At 45.7% G+C, this 23,478-nt stretch overlaps 1 protein-coding gene across 7 annotated transcripts in view; it reads right to left on the reverse strand.

Moving 5' to 3' along the window:
• Nucleotides 1-3,363: 3,363 nt before the first annotated feature.
• Nucleotides 3,364-23,478, reverse strand: part of sema4c (sema domain, immunoglobulin domain (Ig), transmembrane domain (TM) and short cytoplasmic domain, (semaphorin) 4C) — an 87,484-nt gene continuing 67,369 nt past the window's right edge. For all 7 annotated transcript variants that reach the window (XM_035639696.2, XM_035639690.2, XM_035639691.2 and 4 more), the window contains 10 exons: nucleotides 23,146-23,265; nucleotides 21,021-21,172; nucleotides 18,870-19,045; nucleotides 16,189-16,333; nucleotides 15,423-15,636; nucleotides 11,678-11,793; nucleotides 9,908-10,065; nucleotides 9,200-9,291; nucleotides 6,436-8,955; nucleotides 3,364-4,642 (listed from right to left, as the gene is read on the reverse strand). In XM_035639696.2, the coding sequence (XP_035495589.1) occupies nucleotides 8,060-8,955; nucleotides 9,200-9,291; nucleotides 9,908-10,065; nucleotides 11,678-11,793; nucleotides 15,423-15,636; nucleotides 16,189-16,333; nucleotides 18,870-19,045; nucleotides 21,021-21,172; nucleotides 23,146-23,265 (2,069 nt within the window). In that variant the 3' untranslated portion in view covers nucleotides 3,364-4,642; nucleotides 6,436-8,059. The remainder of the gene's footprint in view (nucleotides 4,643-6,435; nucleotides 8,956-9,199; nucleotides 9,292-9,907; nucleotides 10,066-11,677; nucleotides 11,794-15,422; nucleotides 15,637-16,188; nucleotides 16,334-18,869; nucleotides 19,046-21,020; nucleotides 21,173-23,145; nucleotides 23,266-23,478) is intronic.

Raw genomic sequence — 23,478 nt, forward strand, 5'->3', positions numbered from 1 at the left:
ACTGTCCAGTCTTTCGTTCCACTCATTCAGAATGGTCCTGGTGTGGCGGGCCGACCTCAGGCCCAGCAGAGAGGCCACTGCCTCTGTGTCTTGGAAACCAGGACCAGCAGCCTCCACGATCATGGTCACTTTCGTCAGCTCTTGTCCGGAGTCCCGCAGCATCCCTCTTTCCTCACTGTCCAGTCTTTCGTTCCACTCATTCAGAATGTTCCTGGTGTGGCGGGCCGACCTCAGGCCCAGCAGAGAGGCTACTGCCTCTGTGTCATGGAAACCAGGACCAGCAGCCTCCACGATCCCCCTCAGTTTTGTCACTCCAGCTCTTGTTAGTCTCTCGCTGAGTCCGGGTGTGAGGCAGTTTACACAAAGGGATAAAACCACAGTCCACTAAACCCAATGAAGCATCGAGACTCAGCGACGACATCATAATTTCCAAATAAAAATATCCGTTTGAATTGTAATGTAAAAGGACCTAAAACCACCTCCCCAGGCGCCGTTGTGCGTTTCTTGTAACATTGCTCTATTTGTTCCTTTAAGCTTTAAATACTCAGAGGCAAGCCCTCTTCCTCACATCTCTGCCACCATTTATATTAAGAGTGGAGCTTTTAAAAACTACCCATGTCCTACATGTCCTCATTTTCCTCGACATTTAAAAGCTCAAGTTTGATCCTCTGAACCAGATTCTTTAATCTGTAGAACTCCTGGTCGGTGAAGCTTCCTTCACCTCTAAGGTTCACCTGAGCTCTCATTGAGACTAATAACACTTTCTTGTCCCCAAAATGGTCCTCAAACTTTACATTGTTGTGTTTTTTTGTTTTCTGAAGGAATTTTTTCATCTGTTATACCTGGTACATTTCTTCCTGCACCGAACCAACAGTGACCTGTGAGTCAGTAAGAGGCTGACCGACTGTAGTGCAGTCCTCTTCCTCCTCTTCCTCCATCTCCGTCTCCTCGTCGTCTTTCTCCCCCACCCCTTCTACCTCCACCTCTTCCTCCACCTCCTCCTTCTCCACCGCCTTCTCTAGAGAGAGAGATAGATATATCGATATATAGATAGATGGATGGATAGATAGATAGATAGATAGATGGATAATACATGGGATTTTACAGCGCTTTTCTAGCAACTCAAAGCGCTTAATGGATAAAGTAATTCATATGATGTAATTGTTTCAACTAAATGTATAAATTAGAGAAGGTTTGTGCAAAACACAACAAACAAACATCAAACGAAACTTTGCACATCATTAAATTGAGGAAGATGAACTGATTTTTTTTATGCACACGTGTTGAAAGAAAAAATCTTTTTTGATCAGTGGGCAAAGACTGGTCCATAGTCCAGATGCATGTTAGATAAGGAAGCAAAATCCACCATTTTGATGTTTGGTGTAAGTTCTATCCCCTCCTTGGACTGCAGGGCCCCATCTGCCGCTGGTTGTCGTGAAGCCAGACAGCTGGAGCTTGACTGCAACCCTCTCCCCTTCTGCTGATTCGTTGTTGACCCGATGCTCAAAGTTAAACTGCCCCTATCTGTCAGCCAGACAGGCAGATATCAGCCATTTTCTCGCTGGAGGTTATGTAGTGTGACACACTGTGTTGTGCTTATTCATTTTCCACACACATAAGAGACATGTGGGTTTTGAGGATCAATGACGGGGAACTCCCGAGCTTTATAGCCATTCTCTTGCCTTTCTTCTCGGTGAAGTTGTGGTAAATAAAAAAGAGAGAGACATAAGATCGACTTATGAATGCCACTGTAAGAAAAGCAATGGAAAATGTTTTCAACAACAAATACCATATTTTTTCATGTGGATTACTGTGGTTTCACATCACTTCCAGCGTCCTTTGTGTAGCAGAAAAATCAATAAGCCGCAACAGGTGGGTGAACTGTTGAAAAGCTCAGTAACCCCCCCCCACACACACACACACTATCTCAAACACACAGTATTCCTCCTTTTGGGAGGGTTTGAGAGTCTGTGGCGCAGCTGAGTACACGGAGATCAGATGCACCCCTGAGCCCCCTCTCCACAGCTGGGACTGTCGACCACACGACATGAAGCATGTGGCTTCTCCTGTCGACGCCAGGCAAGGATGCGCAAGGGCGATGGAAGCTTGACTGTTGTTGTTGTTGTTGTTGTTGTCAGGCAGTGCAGGCAGGGGAAATGAAACAGCTCGAGATGTCCACCGGGTGATATAACGCTGTATCTGTACATGTCTGGGCTTCTGTCCAAAGTGAAATGTATGAAATGGGTGAAACTAGAAGTCACAAAATACAGAATCGCCAATACAATGATAAATATAGAGTTCTGGAAACCATAAGACTCGTCTGCACGTTTTGTTACAATACACCAATGCACACCGGATCATCATCTAACACAGTCCTACAATTGTAGGCCGTGTGTTATGATTTCTTACACCACTTTTGTCCCTTTGTGTATGTTCGTCAAGAAGCTTCAATGCTTTCTGTCTCTAAAAATATATACATACATTTTTCAGAGACGTGTGTAAATATGTATACATATATATATATATTATTAAAATTAAAATTCTCATCATTTAAAGGGTAATGCTATTAATAAATGACATCCATTATATAACAAGATATTTAAAATCAGTGGTTCCCAACCTATTTTGTTTAATGCATCTGCAAGTCTGTGAGATGTGACCCAAGTTCTCTCCATCAACAACAGTCTGTCATGTCCCAAATGTGTTGGTTTGAATACAATGCTAGATCTGAAGTCATTTAACGCTTGGTATTACAGAATGTTTTTTACAATCATTTTATGTATTATATATATTCATATTAAGCTTTCCACACTGAGTACTTTCACAGGCAATTTTCACAGCTCTGGCCCTGCTCATTCGTGTGTCTGCAACATCACTTGATGTGATAATTGTTACAGTTGGCTTGTCAGAGATGTGTCAGTCAATTTTAGCTTGTAGTTTGTTTTATTGTAGTTATTCAGACAAAACTAATACGTGTTTTCTTATTTAACGGAAATACATGAAATAAAAAATAACTTCATAAGTACAAGTAACCCTGGTGGGCAGTCGCTGACCTAAACTATAGAAATCCTCTCTTATTAAGATGAGATGAACCTTCGTTGATCCGCGTAGTGTAAATTCAAAAGTTTGGGGGCTGACAAAAGGCAGGTTAAAAATAATAAACTTGAATAAACACTGACTACGAGTTCCAACATGAGAGAAGCCCCCCAAAACACTAAATCCTACATTTCCCATTTCCTTTTTTCTTCTTCTTTCTTTTGCCCCATGTCTTCAGTAAACCCTGCTCTGATAGCCCTGGCCAAGATATCTCTGATGGCGAATCGGTGGCCTTCCTCTTAAACGAACAACACTGCACACCTCGGGTATATCTCTATTTTTATTTGTGTATATATACACATATAAAAAATAAGGACATATGTACAATGATAATAAATATCAACATGTTTGTACAAGTGAAATAAGTTACTTAACATATCTTAAAAACAAACATAAAAGACCACTAACAGACCAGCAAAAGACGGGGCAAAAAATAAAATTGGTGTCATGGATAGAACAATACAAATCATAATGTGAGAGAAACAGCAGAACTTAAAGCCTTGTCTGAAAGCAATATTATGAGCTAGAACATGTGTAAGAACGGGGGGGATGCACTTTATGTGCATTAAAGATAGCTGGTTTTTTTTTTCATTTGAGCTTTTACAACAAGTTAAATTAAGAAAAATAAAGACTAATTGTAAAAGGGGAAGATATTAAGACATAATTAACAGTGTAAAGAGCTAATGTGTCTTTAGCTTTCTTCCTCGGGGGAATTAACACTAAAAAGTGGGCACAGTTAAGTACTGATCAGCTGGTACTTATTTGGTTCTACAAGAGCTGACAAATTAAGTAATAGGTACAGTTTTGGTACATTATTTGGCCTTTGATTAAGACAGCGCATAAAGAATTGGCCTCAGCAGATCACTGACTGTACTGTAAACAGGAAGCAAACAGGAAGTTCGCCAGCATCAAGCCGTTTTTTGTGTTTCGCTTGAGGGAAAAGTCGCAGCAAATAAATGACGCAGAAATGCAGCGGACATCAGCTCAGTGTAGCAGAAGTGGACGGACTGCTGCGATTTAAATATCGATCTGGAATCAAATAAAATTAATTTAAGCGTTTCAACAAGGACAAAAGCAACTGCAGTCTACTTTGGCTTATTCAAAAGGTGAAGAGGCACAGAAAAAAGTAAACATGTCGAAATGCAGCCATGAATTCCTGTACAAACCTTGAACCATTAAAATAAAATCAGACATATTTAGTTGTTTTTTTTTCCTTCTTTTTTTTTTTTCCAAAGAGAGCATTAGTGTTCCACAATATTAATGTCTGTAAAAGTCCAAAAAGGATCAATCAAAAATGATGCACTTGTACAAGGATGATCATATCAAAGATGTACAGTCCACTTGCAGAGGATCATGCAACACTAGGATGGAGTGCTGATGGCTGTGTACCTCTCCAACATTGGGCTCACATTTGATATTCTACATCTTTCTCAGCGAACTGTACACCGTGGGGCAGAACAGAGTATTTTTGTCCTCTCCTTCCGACTTGCTGTGCTCCTCTGGTCCCAACAGGCATGTCCCAAAAAAAAAACCCCAAACGCCACCCCTGATGGGACAAAGCACAGAGAGGGGACAAAGTCATGTTACGTCGGTAACAGCAAGGCAAAATATAACTTTTTCACTTTCATACGTAGTGTTGGCTCTACTTCAAACTTTTTTTTAATGAAATTAGATCAGAAACTGGCTTGTTTTTTACGAAGAGGTTCAGCATATTGTCCGAGTCTCGTAAGAATAAAATTGTTATTAAACACGCGTCTCGGTCTGACTAAGGTTTTCCTTAGGTCCAACGATTTTGATCTCCAGCTGATTTTTTGATCAAAATGTTCTGGCCGCGAGCTTCGGGGCAGTGCGCCGACCCTTTTTTGGCATAGTGGTGATTTGAGCTTAATGCAATCACCAGCACGCGAACCTGATGGTATTCAGTAGGAATAATGTCATCACGTTACAATGTCATGCAAGGTTACACTAGCCAATAAGCGCTGCAAATAAAGTATAGATAAGGTTGATGGCAATGTCAAATGTTTTACAGGTGTCGTGGTCGTAAAAACGAGATGATGGAATTCATTTGACCTGGTGGGGTTGCTGGATGAGAAGTCAAATGATCACCAAAGTTACTACAATTCATCCTGAGGGGGTTAATGAGTGTCTGAACTACAGATCACGGCCATCCGTCAAAAGAACCGTTAAGTCAGTGCAAAATCAGGACCAACTGACCAAAAGCTGCTCCGTTAACATTATGAGACACGACATGTGGTACGGTATATGAAAGGATACTGTCTTCACCTTAACAAATACATACTGATTTCAAATTCTTCTTGAAGTAAACCTGTCTAAATGAGTTTATTGTGATTATAGGCTAGAGGCAAATTCTGTGACTGGCGCCGCTCTATATTTCTGTTAGAAGATCAGTCTTCTTGTAATAATGTTTATGCTCCTTCATAACATTGGTTATGTTTAACTTACAATAACAGTGGGTAGTCGGCGTCAAATCAAGATTGGTATCGTATCATCGTTCATAAAGTTGGGATTGTGGGAGGTACACTTATTCGCTTTTTTCTCGCAGAAAGTTAGATGAGAAGATTGAGAGCACTCTCACATCTGTTGGTTGAATATACTGTAGAGCTGGAGCCTGGAGGGGTAATCCCTATGTTCCCTCAGTCCCTATGTTCCCTCAGCCCCTATGTTCCCTCATTTCCATGAAATTCCCCCATCAAAATCAGTCCCTATGTTCCCTCAGCCCCACGTTCCCTCATTTCTATTACGTTTCCCCCTGCATCAGAATTAGGCCCAATGTAAGGGTTAGGGTGAGGGAACACAGGGTTGAGGGAACACAGGGCTGAGGGAACATAGACGCGCTCCCAGCCGGGAGATGGTCAGCTTTGGTTAGGTCCTTGTCTACAATCGAACTTCACCAGGCTCAGGAATTAACATGCTGTCTCATTTCTTTAATCCAAGCGCAAATTATGATACAACAAATTGCACGAGACAAGCTTAGTCAGCTTTCTTACCGTTGAAAAGAGACGGGCCGGCTGTTTTTTTTAAGTTAAGGAAACTGGAGCCTCATATTCAATGGACATTTATGACAGTGGTCTTGTTCGTCTCATCAAACGCTAAGCAAGAAAGCCAATGAGTGCCTTTTCCCCCCCAAAAATGTTGAATCATTCCTTCCAGTGATCGGTTGGGCAAAGAGAAAGCCAGATAAGCCACATAAATAAACAAAATAGTTCTTAACGCAACACTGAGCAGCACTAAGAACAAAAAGGCTAAATTAAAAAATCGTTAAAGGTTAGGCCCTTGCTAAGAATCTGTTTGCAAGAATTTAATTAAGCGGAACACTACCTGTCAGTGATCCATGGCCGCGTCTCGCCTGGAGCCAGTCGTTTTTTCAGCACAGCAGCATTCGGTCAGTCTGTCTGTCCAGGTTGTCTCACTCTTCCATTGACACTGTGAGCGTGTTCTTGTTGTGTGTGGGTGTGTGTGTGTGTTTTCCTCTGCGTGAGTCCACAGTGGCCCTGGGTCAGTCTCTGGGCATCGGTAAGAGGTCTATGGCGTTCAAGGGTGCGTCATAAACACACTGTAGTCCTGGATGGTCGGCATTCAAAGGACTGTGAGTGTGTGTGTGTGTGTGTGTGTGTGTGAGTGGTAGTTTCCTTCTTGGCAGTACAAGTTACCACCCTCACTAAACACACAAGATTCAAAGCACTTATTAAGACATCCACAGCGGTCGCAACAGTGAGGGTTCAACTACATTCTCCATGCCTAATGTCTTCACGTCGACTTCAATTTGGAATTAAGTGTGCAATCATTGTTCCGCCGCTCGGAGCTGAATGCAAATAGCCCCCTTCTTTTCAAAGTTGAGTTGAGCAAAACGTCCGAGAGAGCCCGACCGCAACACATGTCTGTTGTACAGTGTGCAAAATGTCATGTGGAGTGAACTTGAAGTAAGTTGGACTTGAACATGCATTTTGAGGGGTCACCGTGCTGAACAAGGAATGTAAGCGCCTTGCCCTCACATCATGTCAATCACGGGGGTGGGTGGGGGGGGGGGGGGATCAGTCACTTGACAATCGAACACTGTTGTAGTCCGTAATACATAGAAAAGGAACAACAAGTAAAGAGCAACAAGAAAGGTCTTCTTAATTCAAACCAGCCACCACGACAACTTAAAGTGGAAGGGATTGAGGACTTTCTCGGCGGGTGAATACAATGCTGGGGGGAAAAAAACAAATTGAGCAGAGAAAGTCTTTGAGAGATTGTCCTTCGTTTCGAAAAAAACGGCTTTCGCTCAGATTCACTTCATTTTTCCATTTCACTTCCTCTCTCTTTGTCTCTCGCTCTCTCTCCTCTCCTCTCCGGCCCCGAGCAGAGCTCCTGCTGAAGGGACATGATTGTCGTCTTGCTTCGAGATTAATTAGTCTTCTTACACCACTCTCACACTCATGGCTCACGAATACAAAAATGGAAGACGTGCTTCCAGTTTTTAAGTGCAGTAAGCTGAAAAGGTCTCAAAGGAAAAGAGGGAAAGAATCCGTTAAATATTTCCAGTCAGTATGCATTTGCTGCTCGTCAACTTGGGCTTCTGAAAGCTTCACTTGGTCCACGCGACGTAAAAGAAATGTGCCCTTCAGAAAACATGTCACGCAGCCATTAGTTTGATTTCCATACTTGAGGTGCTCTCCTTTTGCGCTCGGGCTTCGCAGATTACACAATTTACACAAGTGACGATACTGTCCAGAACTCAATAATTACAGGAGTGCATGTCGGCGAACATGGTGCATGAGCGCGAATAATTGACATGCTGGGTGCTCTAAATGTCTACAGTGAACCAAACAGGCATTGGCGGAGCGAGAGAGAGCGAACATGGGGAATTGAGAGCGAGAGAGCAGGCGTCCTCACAAGGAGGGAGGTAGGTTCGTTGTTTTGTTTTTTCCAACTCAGGGAATGGAGACAGAGGAGGACAGGCCTAGACGGACGACTCCTCGGGGTTTGCATCGGGCAGCACGCTCCTTTGCTGCAAAGTGCGTCTCAGCTCTTCCTTGAAGGGGCTGGAGTAGTCGTTCCCGCTCATTCCTAGGCCTCCCAGCGCGCCGCCCCCAGCGCCAGCACCGCTAGCCCTCTCCTCCCCTGCTGTGCTCATGTTGAGACGTATGTAGCCATTGCTACCGGAGCCTCGGATGTTGGTAAGGCTGAGACGGCTGGGGGAGTGGATGGGCTGGCCGGGAATGGCGCTGGGCGACGCCGTGCTGCTAACGCTGTTGGGACCCAGGGCGTGACCGGGAACGATCTTGAGCGAGCCGTCCGAGTAGTAGTAGTTGGCGCCTGTCTCCCAGAAGCGGTCCTCGTCGGTGGGCATCTTGCTCGGCACAAAGGTGGGGGGCTCCTTGGGCAGAGTGATGGGGTACACCAGGGTACTCTCAAGAGGCTTCATGTCGGCTCCCTTCCCCAGCGCGAGCTTCAGCCTCCTACGCAGGTAAAGAGCTGCTATGAGGAGCAGCAGGCACGCCGTGCCGAGGGTGATGACCAGCACCCAGAACAGCCCCATGCTGCTGTCTGGAGTCCGGGCCTCCATGAAGACCGGGGCACTGGCTACAACGGCCACCTGGTAGCGCTCTGTCTGAAACTTGACCCCCTGCTCCTCAGAGTAGCAGATATAGCGGCCGGCTTGCATCTGGCCTGCGTTGGGGATGACAAGGGCTTTGAGGGTCCGGTCAAAGCGTGGCCCTCCAGCCTCTGGGTCGGCCAGCAGGAGCTCGCGGTCGTTGAGAACCCAGCAGGGCTGGGCCAGGTTGGAGACCAGCTGGCAAGGCAACACCATGTCTGACCCCACCACCACCGTTACGTTCCTCAGACGGGAGTGCTCTGCAGGGGGACAGGAGAAGTGGAGGGAAGAGTGGACAACGCATGGGGTTGAGTCCACAATAATTCAAAATCCCATTCTACAGCAGCCACTTCTCTTCTGATTATTTTAACTTCTTCAGCTCAAACCAAACATATTCACTCAGTCTAGCCCCTGGCCATTCTCTTTCTTGGCTAGTGACTTGCCCCTGCACTGACAGTACATTTCCACAAGGGGCCACTACTGAGGTGTGGGCCCCATACTCACCAGGGCTGGGGATGGAGACGGGCTTGTCGAACTTGGCTTTCCCTCGGCTGAACCTTTCCAGCATGAGGTCCTGTGACAGCGAGGAGGTGGACCTGGAGAGGAAACAGCAGAAAGCAGAGCGGTTTGATAATGGACCTAAAGCACGTTTCCATTAGAGACAAGACTTCACTAGTAATAATGAAAATAACAACAACACGATATCAACTAAAAATAACCAAAATCTATAGAAAAACACTCTGGAAGCAAATATTTTAGAATAAAATTTCAAAATGTTAGCTACAGGTAACCTTTACACTTACTTAATAAGACATTTTAGTTCATAATATATCGAAATATCCTCCCTCCCTGGATATGCATAAGTTTCCTCCCTCACCACAGCTTGTGCGGGTTTAAGATTACACTTGTTTCACAAAGCTGACAGGAGAAATCACAGTGAAGTGTGAAGCAGAGAGGATTTTACTGAACAGCTTCAGAGGAAAAGTCTGCAAAACCTGCAATGAACCCGGCGTCAGCCTCTCGTAAGTAGCCGCTCATTTGTATCTTTGTCCTTTGTGTTCAATATTAATATATATTTAAACACTGTTTTTAAGGCCTGTCCACTATTTGCGATCAGCAGATTCCTTTAAAATATCAATACCAAGCCTTAAAAGCCTCCACTGGTTTGAATCTAGCACTTGGTATGAATGCGTGGATTCACGTAGGTCTCACCCGCGGTGGAGGTCGATGCGGACGCAGGCCCGACCCTCACTGTCCCAAGCGCAGTAGGGGTCCCGGGCGAGCAGACAGTCTGGCTGAGACTGATAGCGGCTGCAGTTGGCCAGGGGCAGCTGGAGAACTTCTGAACGAGAGCCGATGTACAAGTACTTCTACGGAGAAACAGAGAGAGAGCGAGAGGGAGAAGAAGTGAGAAAGGAAGAAGACAAAGAGCAGATACAGCCATCCATCAAGAGACAGAAACCAGAATGAGATGACAAAACAAGAAGAAAGATAAACATAGAGAGAGCGAGCGGGAGACTGACTCAGTCCGAGGTTAGAGGAGATAATGGGATAATGACTCTCAATTACAATAACATTCACTCCCCCGACCCTCTTCCAATCCAATCTGGCTTACACACTTTTTCGCAAAAGCTGTTATAAAATGTCTGGTCACGTCTAAGCCGGCATTAATGAGATAAGCAGTGGGCTTTTGGGTCGGGAACACCCCATCAAAACTGCATCGATCGGCAGGCATGCCATTGTGGAGCCGCAGGGACACGGCCGGTGTCAACACGCAGGCTCAGTTGACAGGGCCCGGAGATGGATGAAACAACAGGGGCAGAGGTTCAATTCCCCACCGTGGTGAAAGACTGTAATTACTGTTGTTTGTGAAGAGAGTTTTGGATTCACGGGGCGAGGGGACACTCGATCTGAAAAAGGGCAGTGTTGATGAAAAACATCTGCTGAGCGCCACCGGGCCTATCTGTGATTCTAAGTGTCTGCCAAAAAAGGGACATTAACGGATCAACAAAGGCAAAGTTCTGCCGATATCGCTGAATACCATGAACAAGTGACACAACAGAAACGTGGGCTTATGGAAATGCAAAACTCCCTTTGAGGAACATGGTCAAATGATGTACGTGCAGGCCCGACAGGAGATTCCCAAAATAGGGAGGGAGCTTTGTGCAACATTTCCCCCTGAGATAACATCAAGTTTGGTGATGTGACAAAACCTGACAACCCCCCCCAACACACAAACACACACACACACACACACTTTTGTGACAATGGGGTTATGTCAGAAAATGTACTATTCCACAAACACCCCCCACTTAACCCAGTGATTGGCCAGATATGTGCAAGCTCCTTATTTCATGCTTTACAAGTTTATGTCATGTCTTCTGGGTAGAAGAACAATGAAGGGCTTCTCAGAAAAAGAGTGTCTGAAATCGTTTCCCTTCATTTAAATAATAATTGCATCTCTCTGCTCTCTTATCATGCCCGGCTCTTTCACCCCGTCTCCTGCCTGTGGCAGTTCAGAAACACCTATGACGCACTCCGTGTGATGTGGTTGAGTGACGCAGATGAACTGGTTCCTTTGCACGCATACGCTTTCCCTCGATATGGCAGCATGAAGTTAAAGAATTCCATGAAACAGATTCGAATGAAACATTTGCCAAAATTGATGCAGCAGGGCTAGAGATATCCCGCTTATTTTCTTTTTAGTGTTAGCTCGGGTCAAGCCCCTGAAACGCTGGTATGTGCCTTTTCATTGGCCACTCTGTGTATGGTAAACATCCACACCTTTCAAACCACAGTCAGTCAGGCTTTCTAGTACGTATTTGTCGTGTCCAATCACAATCCAAGTTGACCCTGGTGACACCACCAGGAGATGATGTCCTTTGACTTCGGAAGCAACAGCTTTCACAAGCAGTGCAAAACCGCGACTGGTGGGTTGTCCTCAATGGCCCTTAAGAGACATGCTATCCCGGGTTTCCTTACCTTGGAGTGGGAGATGGTCAGGCTGTCCACCGGCTGCCCCGTCTCAAACAGCTGGATCTCCTCGATGACATGGGCCTCGGAGCCGAGGATCAACACCCTCTGCAGCCAGCCCTCCGCTGCAGCACAGGGAGGAAGAGGAGGAGGAGGATGAGGATTCAGCTCACTTCACATCTGCTGTGTTCAATCCAACTTTCAATTCAACTTCACATTCAAGTGTAATGGACTTTCCCCATCCCTTCAGGGCAATTCATTCAGGGCATGCATAAAAACATATATTTTCAAACTAATAGCTCCGAACCCCACCACAAACAATATGCAAAAAAACACATTTGACAGCCAAGCAGCTAATTTAAATAGCATTAATATGATATTAGAAACTATCCACACACACACACCTGTGATTGCGAACTAGTTCATCTGAATAATAATGATGTTCTATAATAAATGTACCCATACACCTATGACAGCAGACTAGTCCATTTGAATATTCAAGATCTGTAAACAAACACCTGTGACTGCTCAGTAATTTTACTGAATATTGATGAGATACTGAAATATTCACTAAACTCACACCTGCGACTGCAGAGAAGCTCATTTAAAGATTCATGATGATATATTACTATACACAAACACTCTCCTCTGATGCCGTGACAATGTGTTTAAAAATTAAAGAACAACTTCGTTGTGTATCGTTAACAAATACTCCGTTCGGAAACTATAGTGACTGCAAGCCACTGATCCTCGGGCAGGGGGTTCCAGGGCTGAGGGCCTTGACCACAAAAGTCCGATGCCCCTTAGTCTTGAGCCGCGACGTGGGAACAGCCAGCAGAGCCCTGCCGGAGGATCTGGGGCTCCGCTCTGGCTCATAAGGGAGCAGTAATTCAGCACTGTAGCCGCGGGGTCCGTACCATAAAGTCTTTTATAGGTGATCAGCAAAATTGATTCTAAAACTGACCAGTAACCAGTGGAGAGAGGCCAAGACGGGGCCGATGTGTCAAGGCTGAGCAGCTGCATGAATGATAATGCCATTCAGCTTCCCGGAACTGGAGCAACTGACAGGAATGCAGTCTCAATTAATGTTTATAACAACCGCTGCCAAGGAAGTTCTGTTTGTGTTGGACATGCCTGTCGTCTTATTCCCACCAAACTCGGTGGAGGAATGGGGCCCGGGAAGGACCCATTACATTTGGTTATTAGCTAGGGTCAATCAGAGGTATGGGCTCCACCGAGGGACCCTTCTAGTTAAACCTTTTGCTTTTCCTACTCCGATGGGAAAAATGTCGAAAGAAGGCACATTCAAGACAACGATAGGGCCGTCGCCGCCGAAAAAGTTCTTCTCGAGTTCGGCGGTGAATCCACAAGTGCTACAGTGTCATCACGTTGTCTGCAACTTTCACCAGCCGCAATTTCTGAAACTCTGAACACCAGCTGCACTGAAATTTCATGCTACCCGGCGACCGAGAGAGACAGGGAATGAAAACATCTACTGCCAGAGCTTACAGCGGCATTACCGAGTCCGGCGCAGCGAGAGATCTACTTAAAGGTGAAATTTAAAAAGCGCGGAGACGCTGTTAGAGGCCTTTTAGCACCTCGGGTAAAGGCAATATTTGTCGGAGACATTTGAGGAGTTTTTCAAAGGCTGCGTGGGGAGCCGGCGCTGTAGGAGGAGGAAGGGGAGATCCCGTGTTCCTTTCATGTGGGGCACTGTGAACAAGTGTAGATCCCCCGTGATGAAGGACGTTTCGGGGCGCAGCTGTCGGGGTGACCTTGATGTGTCATGTGACACGCGGCTTTTCTTCTCTCCGCTTTTCTCGCGCGGCCCTCTCGATTAGGAGACGGTCACGGACGACGGCAACCTGCACCCTGTTGCCAACGGGAGGCTTAAGAGAAGACATGTCATCGCACTCCCCGGCTTCAGGGACCCTGTGTCAGCTAATCCCACAAGCCTGGTTATTCTCCTGGTTTTTTCCTGGTCCTGGTTTTTCTGAAAAGCAGTCTCGACAAGAGCCCCCCCCCCCCCCTTTTCACATCAGCTGTCGCGTTGCTGCAACTAATAGGGAATGAAGCTCACAGTCCAATTGGCACCATGAGCGCACTTCTGCCAAGGGCCCTGTTGAGTCGGTGCCGTGTAGCACGACGAGCGGGGACGACTGCCCTTGGCTCAGGGAGCGTTGAGTGTGTGCCTGCGTGTGTGTATCGGTTTGCGAGTGTGTTAACTGCGCGCCTCGGTTTTGCCCGGGTTTGGCCTCCCCGCTTGCCAGCCGAGAAGCCCCGAGTCCGCTGTTGCCACACTGTGAGTTGCCACAGTCACCCTGCTGCTGCACTGGTCTGAATAGTAAGTGGCTGAGTCTCTCTCCATTCATGAGGTTGGCCACATTCAAAATGCACGTTCCCTGGAATCCACTAGCAGATCTGCGCAATAGTCAAGATTCAGGTTTCTGGGAGGGCGGGCGGGCTGATTTCAGGTTCCTTGACAGAACAGGGCACCTGCACATGGGCCTGACGGCTACTGACTGGAGATAATAATTAAGTCGTGCACACGCAAATGTTTCCTTTTGATGCATGAAGACGGATCTCACCCATGCAAATCGAGCCCTTAATTGAAACCCAGCTGAAGTCCGGCCAGATGGCACGCTGTTTTGTGCCACCAACCCTAATGCCAGTACCTGTCGCTGTCTGCTGCCACGGACTGCACTCTCTCATCTCTTCAACACATGCTGTGTGCAGCTTCCGTCAACCCGCACGGACACAAACACACGCTCAGCCACAGCGGCGGGCGAATGAATCAGAAAGAGAGACTGTGCAACTCGACAGAACATTGAGAGAACACCATTCTGCAGAGGGGTGGGCCAAGTAACAACCCCATATGATGTACCCGCTACACTGCAAAAAATAAAAGCAAAGCTAAAATGGAAGAAATAAACACTGAGTTTGGGGAAGTTGCTTGATGTAAGAGAAATTATCTGTCCATGCAGCAAGATAATTTTACTTGGCAAATCTTGAAATAAGTTGGTCCATTCTAGAAATAAGTAGCCTCTGGAAAAAAACAAGATAATTGATCTCATATTTGCAAAAATCTTAGATTTAAAACCTTGGCAGGGATAGAACAGTTTTCGGTGTAATGTAATCCAACACAACAACCCCGCAAAAACCTCCCGACCTCAACCGTGGCTTGTAAGGATCAGTTTATGTATGTAGATACTGTTTCATGAAGATGATGATTCAACACTACTGTCATTTTTTAAAGCCGGAGGCTGGAGAGTGTGGGATTCTCTTGGCATGCATTAAAGAGGCTTTATCTCAAGCGACTGTATACGTGTGTGTGTGTGTGTGTGTGTGTGTGTGCTCGGCCCTGTTGTAAATTGCAAACAAAGTGCAAACCCTGCAAACACATTACAATATCTTAAAATTAGAAACTGCCAATAGTTGAAGTGTCAAGTGAGTTCAAGAGCTGAGGAGGAGGTGACATCGTTGCACTCTGGTTTTGAAAAAATTCCACGCAACGAACGCCGACATAAAAACTTTGAGAAAGGTCGGAGAAGAGCGCGGAACTACGATGATAAGGTTGATAACTGGGTCGGACAAGGATGAACTAATATGAACGTGTGGAGAGAGAGTGGCTCGTATGAAGTTTCCAGGTGAAAGTAGGAGGGGTTTAAAGTTGACAGATGATGTCATAGAGGGTTGAAGAACATGCTCCTGGCTGATGAAACCAAAGAAATAGGAGCCCTTGTCTAATTTGTACCTGTTCCAATGAAGAGCATGTTGTACGCCCGCAGGTCCAGGGCACTGACCCGGTCCACTGCCAGCCTGGTGAAGTTGACGCCCTTGGTGAGCAGCAGGGGGCGAGCCAGAGCTTTGTCCTCCATCAGCGGGTGCTTCTTGGCGAAGTTGAGCGTGGCGTCGGGCAGCTGCAGGGAGCTGTTGTAGCCGCTGTCCCTGTCGGCGTTGGTTATACACTGCAGCACAGACAGAGCAGGACGGAGAGACGGGGGGGGAGGGACATGGAGCAGGGCAAGAGTGGAGGGACGGGACGAAAAGTAGAAGAGCGAGAGGAGAGCCAAGAAGGAGAGACAGGAGGAGAAACGTCTTAGCTGCGGATGCCACAGGCCGGCATGGTGAGCTGGCCTTGAAGTAACTGCCCTCCCTCTCAGCCCCCCCCCCCTCCTTTTCTTCTTCTTCATCTTTCTTTCCCTCTTGCTCTCACCACCGCCTGCCATTACACACCCTTCCTCCGCTCCCTCTCCTTTCGCCCTGGATCATTACGTTCTTATCTTTTCGTGCCATTGCCAACTTTTGCTCTTTCTCACTTCAGTCGCCACCCTATGCCGCCCATACCTCCCCTCGCTCTCACTCTTATTTGGCGTATGCTTCCTTTCCCTGCCCACTCATCCCTCCTTTTTATGACGCAGTTGTCGACAATAGAAGGTGCACAATCTGTTCTGGACAAATATCCGCATTATGAAATATCACATCCCGTAGGTGCCGGCGCACATTTGCCACGTTCTTACCGATCCAGGCCGGGGGACAGGCACAGCACCGGTGTAGCGTCCCCACCTCTGAGATGGCTCCCTGTACTCCTTGTAGGATCCCTCAAACACCTTCTTCACATCACCGATCTGGTACTGGCACACAGCCGACACATCCACATCGCCCCTGAAAGAGAAGGCGGGAGAATTTGGCGACGTGGCCGCAAAAAAACGAAAACGAGCCGCGAGACGGATCGCCTTCCGTGCCCTTGTGGGAAACACGACTTTTCTACGGCAGCTGTAAATGTCGGTCGAACGTCACAAGCATGGAATTCGAAAAGTAGATGTTCACAACAGGCCAGGACGAGCATATGTGCTTTAAAAATGTTTAGTATTCACGGAGCAGAACACAAATATTAACCCTGAGGCCTGAAGTGTCCATTACTGAGCGAGCTGTAATGGTTAGATGTGTTGGCACATCTCCGCGTGTATCACGAGTGCACTACAAACTGATGCGCTCGCGATACACGTCCTCCGCAAGCCAGCGAAATCGATCGGCTGGTGCCGGCGATTTGAACACATTTCACTTAATGGTAAGGTCGAGGCCATGGGATCTTCCAACTTTTGGACCATCCGTCGAGGGGGAAAGCGCCCCTGGCTCAGCTTCACGTTCAGACATTTTTTACTGCTGTAAAATGTCAGTTTGTTTTCTTTGAAAGCTGTAATCGGGAGAGGAGGTCGAGCCAATGAGTTCCCACGATTGGGATTAGTTCTGCGAGCGAAGTGCTTCTCCAAGTCCGGAACGGTACCGTTAATGTGCGGCAGTGCCATGGGTGTTATTGGGTGAAAATTGGAATCCAAAGGACCGCACCGGTGTGTTAGCGAGTTAAAAAGCCCATCTGATTATGGCTTGAACTGCGAGTTATCATTAACATAATGTCCAATTAACGCAATGTTATCTCTGTCAACGCTGGGGGGGCTTTAAGGAATCCCTGGCGAGTCACACGGAGGAAAGAAAATGATTGCGCTCTTTTCTTCTTCTTTTCTTCCAGCAGCAGTAGGAGCTCTGAACGAAGAAACAAAGCTTGAAGTTCAAAGCTGGTTCACTTTGTGATATGATATCTTATTGAAAAACACAAAAGACCTCGCATCAAAGGGCATTGCCCGGAGACAGAGGAGGCTAAGTCTCCAACTTACCTTCCAGAGAAAATCTCATGCCCCTCGCTCCTTTTTCTTTGTTGATAAGCAACTCATTAACACATTAATGTTATGTAGTGGTCCAACAAATGCCAATCTTTATTCCACTGATGATGGCACAGCCCCCAATTATAGAAAGCTATTGTAGTCCACCCTTCTAATTAACACATTGCTGTTTAATGTTGGTTTTATCATGTGTTTCCTCCATATTACTTCAAGTTAAGTTTTTTCTTGACTTATTATTACACATGACAGCGATACACTCGTCGAAGTCAGAAAAGGAAGCGCAGGGATGTGGAGTAGGTGCAGCAGTCCTTCAGAGAACTCTGCACTCGGCCAGAACAGAGCAGCCGGACTGAGTGTCACAGGAAGACACAAGAGCCATCTTGGGCCCTAGGCTGCGCCTCCACTCGGCCTACTTCTGGCCGACATCCGCTCAAAGGAAAAGGCAATGGATGAGGTGGGACTCGGGCTCACTCCTCAATTGGGGGGGGGGGCGGGCTGTTATGCCCTCATCTCTGCACAGACCTGGCTCTGTCCCGACATCCGAGATCAAGCGGTTGCACTCGATGGGCCGACTGTGCTCTGCGCTGATGGAACACAGGACTGTGGGGGGCGGGGGGGCTCAAACAATGTCGAGGTCAATGAATGGCATTCACTGTCCAAGATGCTGAGTTTTTAAAGATGTCGCACATATTGTCGGTCCTGATAATTCACCTGCATGTTGGTTGCTGCTGATTACACATTCATCCAGAGGAAAATTTAGGTAATCATGGATTTCATGAAGAGCATGTTTTTGAGGTAATCATTTAGTAAGGGAGTAAATTTGCAATCAAGTTGTTCAATCTTGAGTAGCATTATCATGATTCATTTGAGCTTAAATGTCATTCATCTCCACAGATTTTTTTTTAAAAGCTTTTCCCCGATCGGTCCCACAAATGGCCCGATGGATTTCTGCTGCTAAAATAGTCAATTTGAGAAATATGACAACTCAACTTGGAATGCATAACAAAGAAAGGGTGATGCGATCATTTATTGGCTCAGATGAATGAGTCAAAGGGCCAGAGTTTTTAAAAGGCTTTGAATTTTCCCGTGGGATTTCTTTTTTTTCCATCTTTCTGGTCAATGGCAGAAGACCTAAAATGCTTCTGATTCTGTTAAGCGAAAGGGGTTCACTATCATCTCAAGCTATTAAATCACACACATAAACCAAAAAACATATTCAAGCACACTTGGGTTGTATCCACTCAAAATAACTCAGTTGTCAGTTAAAGGCCTATTTTATTACGGGCCCAATCACACAGTAAATAGGGCACATAATCACATAATTTGAGCCACCCTGAGTGACTGGCTGACCCATGATGATTGATAATAAGCCCAGTATCTGACATGTTGGAAAAGTGATGTCGTGTCTTGCCCTGACAGCACATTGTGCACGTCGTGATTAACTCACATTTATCCAAGGATCATACTGAAGCCCAGGAAGTCTCTATACTATTTCTTTGACAGCTCCTGCTCTAACTCACCACTGGGCGTGGAAGATGCCATAGAAGGTGGTTCCCCGCCAGTCCTGCCCCGGCAGCGTGAAGACGGCCCTCAGGTTGTTGAAGGAGACGTGGCGCTCTGGGAGGGAGCACTCCAGCCGCGCTTTCTGGAAGGTGGTCCACTTCTTCTGCAGGGTCCTGGTACCACCCAGATCCCCCTGAGGAGAGGACACATCAGGTCTTATCAATGGCTGAATATGAGTGATTATGTATCAGTTCTTTATGGTGCATTAAAGGGCAAAAAATATGTTTATTTTATTGTCACTTTGTTTGGATGGAGCAGAGTTTGGAGAGACCCCTTTCTGGAGACCCCATAAACCTATAACTATCTCATACGTACACCATGTCCAAATAAGGTTATTCCTCATGGGACTACATCGCATCCAGAGAAATAAAAAAACTGGGTGTATAGAATCACCAGTCAAATCTGATACCAACCTCTTCAAAGTTTTGTTGACTTTATCACAAAATAGGGTTAAAAAAATGCATGTTTTCCTCCCTACGTGTTATACTGCAACCCATTTGGCAGTGACTTTTTGGTGGGAGATTCAGGATATGTCATTCAGCCGCCGTACCCAGCATTTTCTATTCAGGCTTCTTTATGTTGTTTGTCTCCCCCTCACAACTTTGCTTTCAAAGCTGGTATTCAGATACCTTTTATCCTGAACATCCTCTTTTCATGCCCTTTAAGCCGCTGTTCCTGTTGCATTTCATCCGCCTCACATTCACCTCATGAATGCGTCTGTAAATACATTGTATGCAGGGCCTCGGTATGTGTATGATACAGAAATATACATTTGCGCCGCATGATTAGCCTGACTGAATTGTTGGAAAAGCCTCTGAAAGTGCGATTGGACCCTGAGATGTTCGAGGGTGCCACTGAAATGCAGCTTTTGTTCTTTGGGCTCAAAAGAGGCCCATTTGCCAGATTTTCTCTAATTACCCTCAGTGATTAAAACTGTAAAAAAAAGAAAAGAAAAAGGGATTAAAAATGCAAATCCTTATATTACAGCAGTGATATATACACATTTTGCAGCAATATCAGCAGGACGCCCTGTATTATTCATTGCTCCAGCCTCCAGTACAAATCACGTGCGGACATCTGTTGCTAATTTGATCCAAAGAGCTTTATTGTTCATCACAGTGCAGACATAAAAGGGAACTTCCCATAAAACACTGCATATATTTTACACTTAATTGCGCACATCTCCTCAGACTGCTGACAATCTGTCTCTATTTTGCTCAGTTTAAAGGTTACTGGGATTATACGGTTGCATTAGTAACTGTAACATGACACCAAACGCCTCCCTGGGATGACTAAAAAAAGTAACTGAAATCATACAAAATTAAAAGAACGTGTCTAAAGACACCACCGATGTCTGGCCATAGTCATTATGGTTCATCAAACCCAATCAGTTGTCCAAACAAGGCCATTAATTACGCAAATGAATGTGTTAATTGCCAGATAAATCTATGTCAATGCAATTGTCTTCAAATAACACTGGTACTGAGCCAAAGTTCTCTCGCAGCTATTTTCTCCGTGATTCATTCTTTGTCAAATGTAAATGTCTCAGATCATGTCTGATACAGATATTTTAGAGAAAGTATCAAGTTTCTGTTGTTTCTGCTAACTTTTAGGGCCTTGCCTTGCCCCGCAATATGCCATGGTTGGATGACCAGAACAATTCGCCTACTGGAGGTTCATCAAAGAAAATATATTAGATGATATATATGCTGTTTTTAAAAAAAAAAAATTGTTTTAACTCTACATTCATGCAGCTGTAAACGCAACTACCAGTTGCTTCCTTAACTGGAAAATCTCCCGTCAAAGTCTGCGAGCCCACAACCCATAAAAAAGTGGTCTCACAATATTAAAATGCTCAGAAACAGCTGCCTTAACAGCTGGGGGAGACAGAAAACAGCTGATTTCAAGTGGAACATGCGTGAAAGTAGGATCAAAGCTCGTTTTGTCCTTACAGTTCTGCGCCTGTGGACCTGAAATATCCACTTGTGGATTGATTCCAGTTTGCATGAGTCTGTGCTTTCCCCCTTGATGCACTCATCAACAAACCAGACTGAGCGACGATAAGGTCGTAGCAGGAGATGAGTTCCCTACCGCAGCCGCGGCGTTACCTTGCAGACGCGGGCCACTCTGGCCACGGTGAGCTCTGTGTCGCAGTCCAGCTCCAGCGCTCGCTCGCTGAAGAAGAAGTAGATCTTGTCGTCGTCGCCCTCCTTGCTGCCGCTGCTCTCCCTCACCAGGGCGGAGCCCACAAAGTCTGGCTCTGCGGAGAGGGACAGAAGAGCGGTCTCAGGGAGTGTACAGTGCACAACAGTAAAGACATGCAGTACTGTACGTCAGCGCCGAACAAATGCAGTCCCAGCCTGTGCGTTTGGACCACACACACACACACACACACACACACATACACACACACTCACATCAGACACACATGCTCGACATCTCCGCCTCTTCTCGATCATCACTCTCTCCTGAGCCTCATCTCCACTGTCTCAGGTTCTCTCTCTATCCAGTCTCCATTAGGGTTCTTTTTTGGACTGAGGCACCTGGGAGCTGAAGTTGTTTTTCGTCATCACAAGGATACCTTATTTCCTTAGACAGACTTTTCTCTTCAGTATGAAAGCCTCAGAAGAAGCATTTTACACCACCATAGGACGCCACAACCCGCCACTGAAACCCACGGCCAGTTAAATGCTTCTGAAATTTGAATTTAAGCGACACCGCCTTAATCGTAGGTCTCGTTTTTCCATACAATCTCTATATCAGCATGAAAAACAAAAAGTCTTGCACATCACTTCAGGCTCATCTGTCTTTCTCCTTCATTTCCCTCCATTCCTTCTCCTCCCCTCTTTCTTTTCATACCAATGCTAATGCTCTTTCAACATCCATTTTGCCTGCTGCTACCACCCCCCCCCACACACACACACACAAGATAATGATCCTTGGCAGTAGCAGAGTCGTGCGCTTCATCTCCCGCGACTCACTCTCTTGGTCTTTCTGACAATTTCTTTTTGATCAAACGCTATTAAAAAAAAGCAAGCATTATGGGGGCCTAATGTGATTTCTTTTATTTGAATACACATGTAATATGTGCCTGTTGCAGCATCTTAAGGAGAAAAAAAAGGAAACCTGAACTGAGTTCCATACGAGGATATTTTTACCATCAATTTGAATTTTCTTCTGAATATAAAAGTTACGATGCAACTTTAAAAACGACAGGGTTACTGAACCCCTTTCCGAAATACTATGGTGAAAATGGGTTTCTTTGCACTCCATTTTGCAGTGTGGCATCTTTTATCACCCTTCCAAAAATCAAAGCGCGCGCACACACACACACACACACACACACACACAAACACACTCTCACACACACACACACACACACACACACACACACACTCACACACACACACACACACTGTGAGGAATCTATTAAACGGTCTATTTTTCTGCTACAAACGTTAAGCATGCTGAGCAACTAGCATTTGCTATACATTACCCGAGATGGCATATATCGATGAATGATGATTAACTAAAATCATTATTCATGTATATTCCTCTTTTAGTCCATCCTATTAAGGCCTTTTCAGTTACATAAATTGAACACATAAATACAAAGAATAACCAATGTTGAGCATTATGCAACCTATCCTGTGTTGCGTGTCTGAATATGTCTTTCTATAGTAAACAACCAACTAAGTTTATTTTAGAATAAAATGATGCGTAAAGTTCTGATTTGTTTTTATCTATACCAATGTCCTTTTAATACTGGGGCGGACCTGAACTGAGCTGCCCATGTCTTCAAAATGCACCGCTAACTCGCGAGGATGCCTTGAGTCAGCTCTTAGCTTCGGCCCTTTAGGACCATATCGTATGCAGCCATTACTGTGAGTGCATACTTAAGACCATTTTACGACAAAAAACTTTCATGAAGGCAGCTGGAGACGCGGCTTTTAGCCAACTTCTTAATTAAAGATGTTGTGCAGACGCTATTGTTTAGAAATACTATGATTTAACAAGTAGTAACTGCCACTGAAAGCAGATGTAGCTACAGGTTAACAGTGAATTCTGGCAGGAAACAAAATAGCGGTAATTTGTTGTTTTTTTCTGCCAAAGAACTTGACAAATTCAATGAGTATTGCCCCAAATTTGAATTTCCCTATCCATTTCCCCCCTTGTTTTCTGTCCCCATCATTGCCACGTCTGAATTTCTTATGGCCTTTTTCGGTGACTTACCATTGAGCCACGCGGGCAAGTATTCACTCTTCATGCTGTAGTGCTGCTTGCCCAAGTTCCTCAGAATGACCGGTTCTGTACCCAGGAAGTTGTTGAGTGTCGCCGAGTACAGCTCCTTATCTGCGACGACAGAATGCAAGCTTTAGTTGTTACACGGTTTCCTCTTGCGACCACAATTGTGTCGGCTTACAATGAGAGAAGGGCAGCGATTCAGCAGGGAGCGCGGCGCGCAAAGTTGAATTAGACCTCTGGACTCTCAGAAAACAGATGGGGAATGCTGCTGCGAGAGCGGTTTGTAGATATTTGATGGACATTTTATGCTTCGCTTGGCGC

This window comes from Scophthalmus maximus, chromosome 3 (assembly GCF_022379125.1).
Source record: "Scophthalmus maximus strain ysfricsl-2021 chromosome 3, ASM2237912v1, whole genome shotgun sequence".
NCBI classification, from domain to species: domain Eukaryota; kingdom Metazoa; phylum Chordata; class Actinopteri; order Pleuronectiformes; family Scophthalmidae; genus Scophthalmus; species Scophthalmus maximus.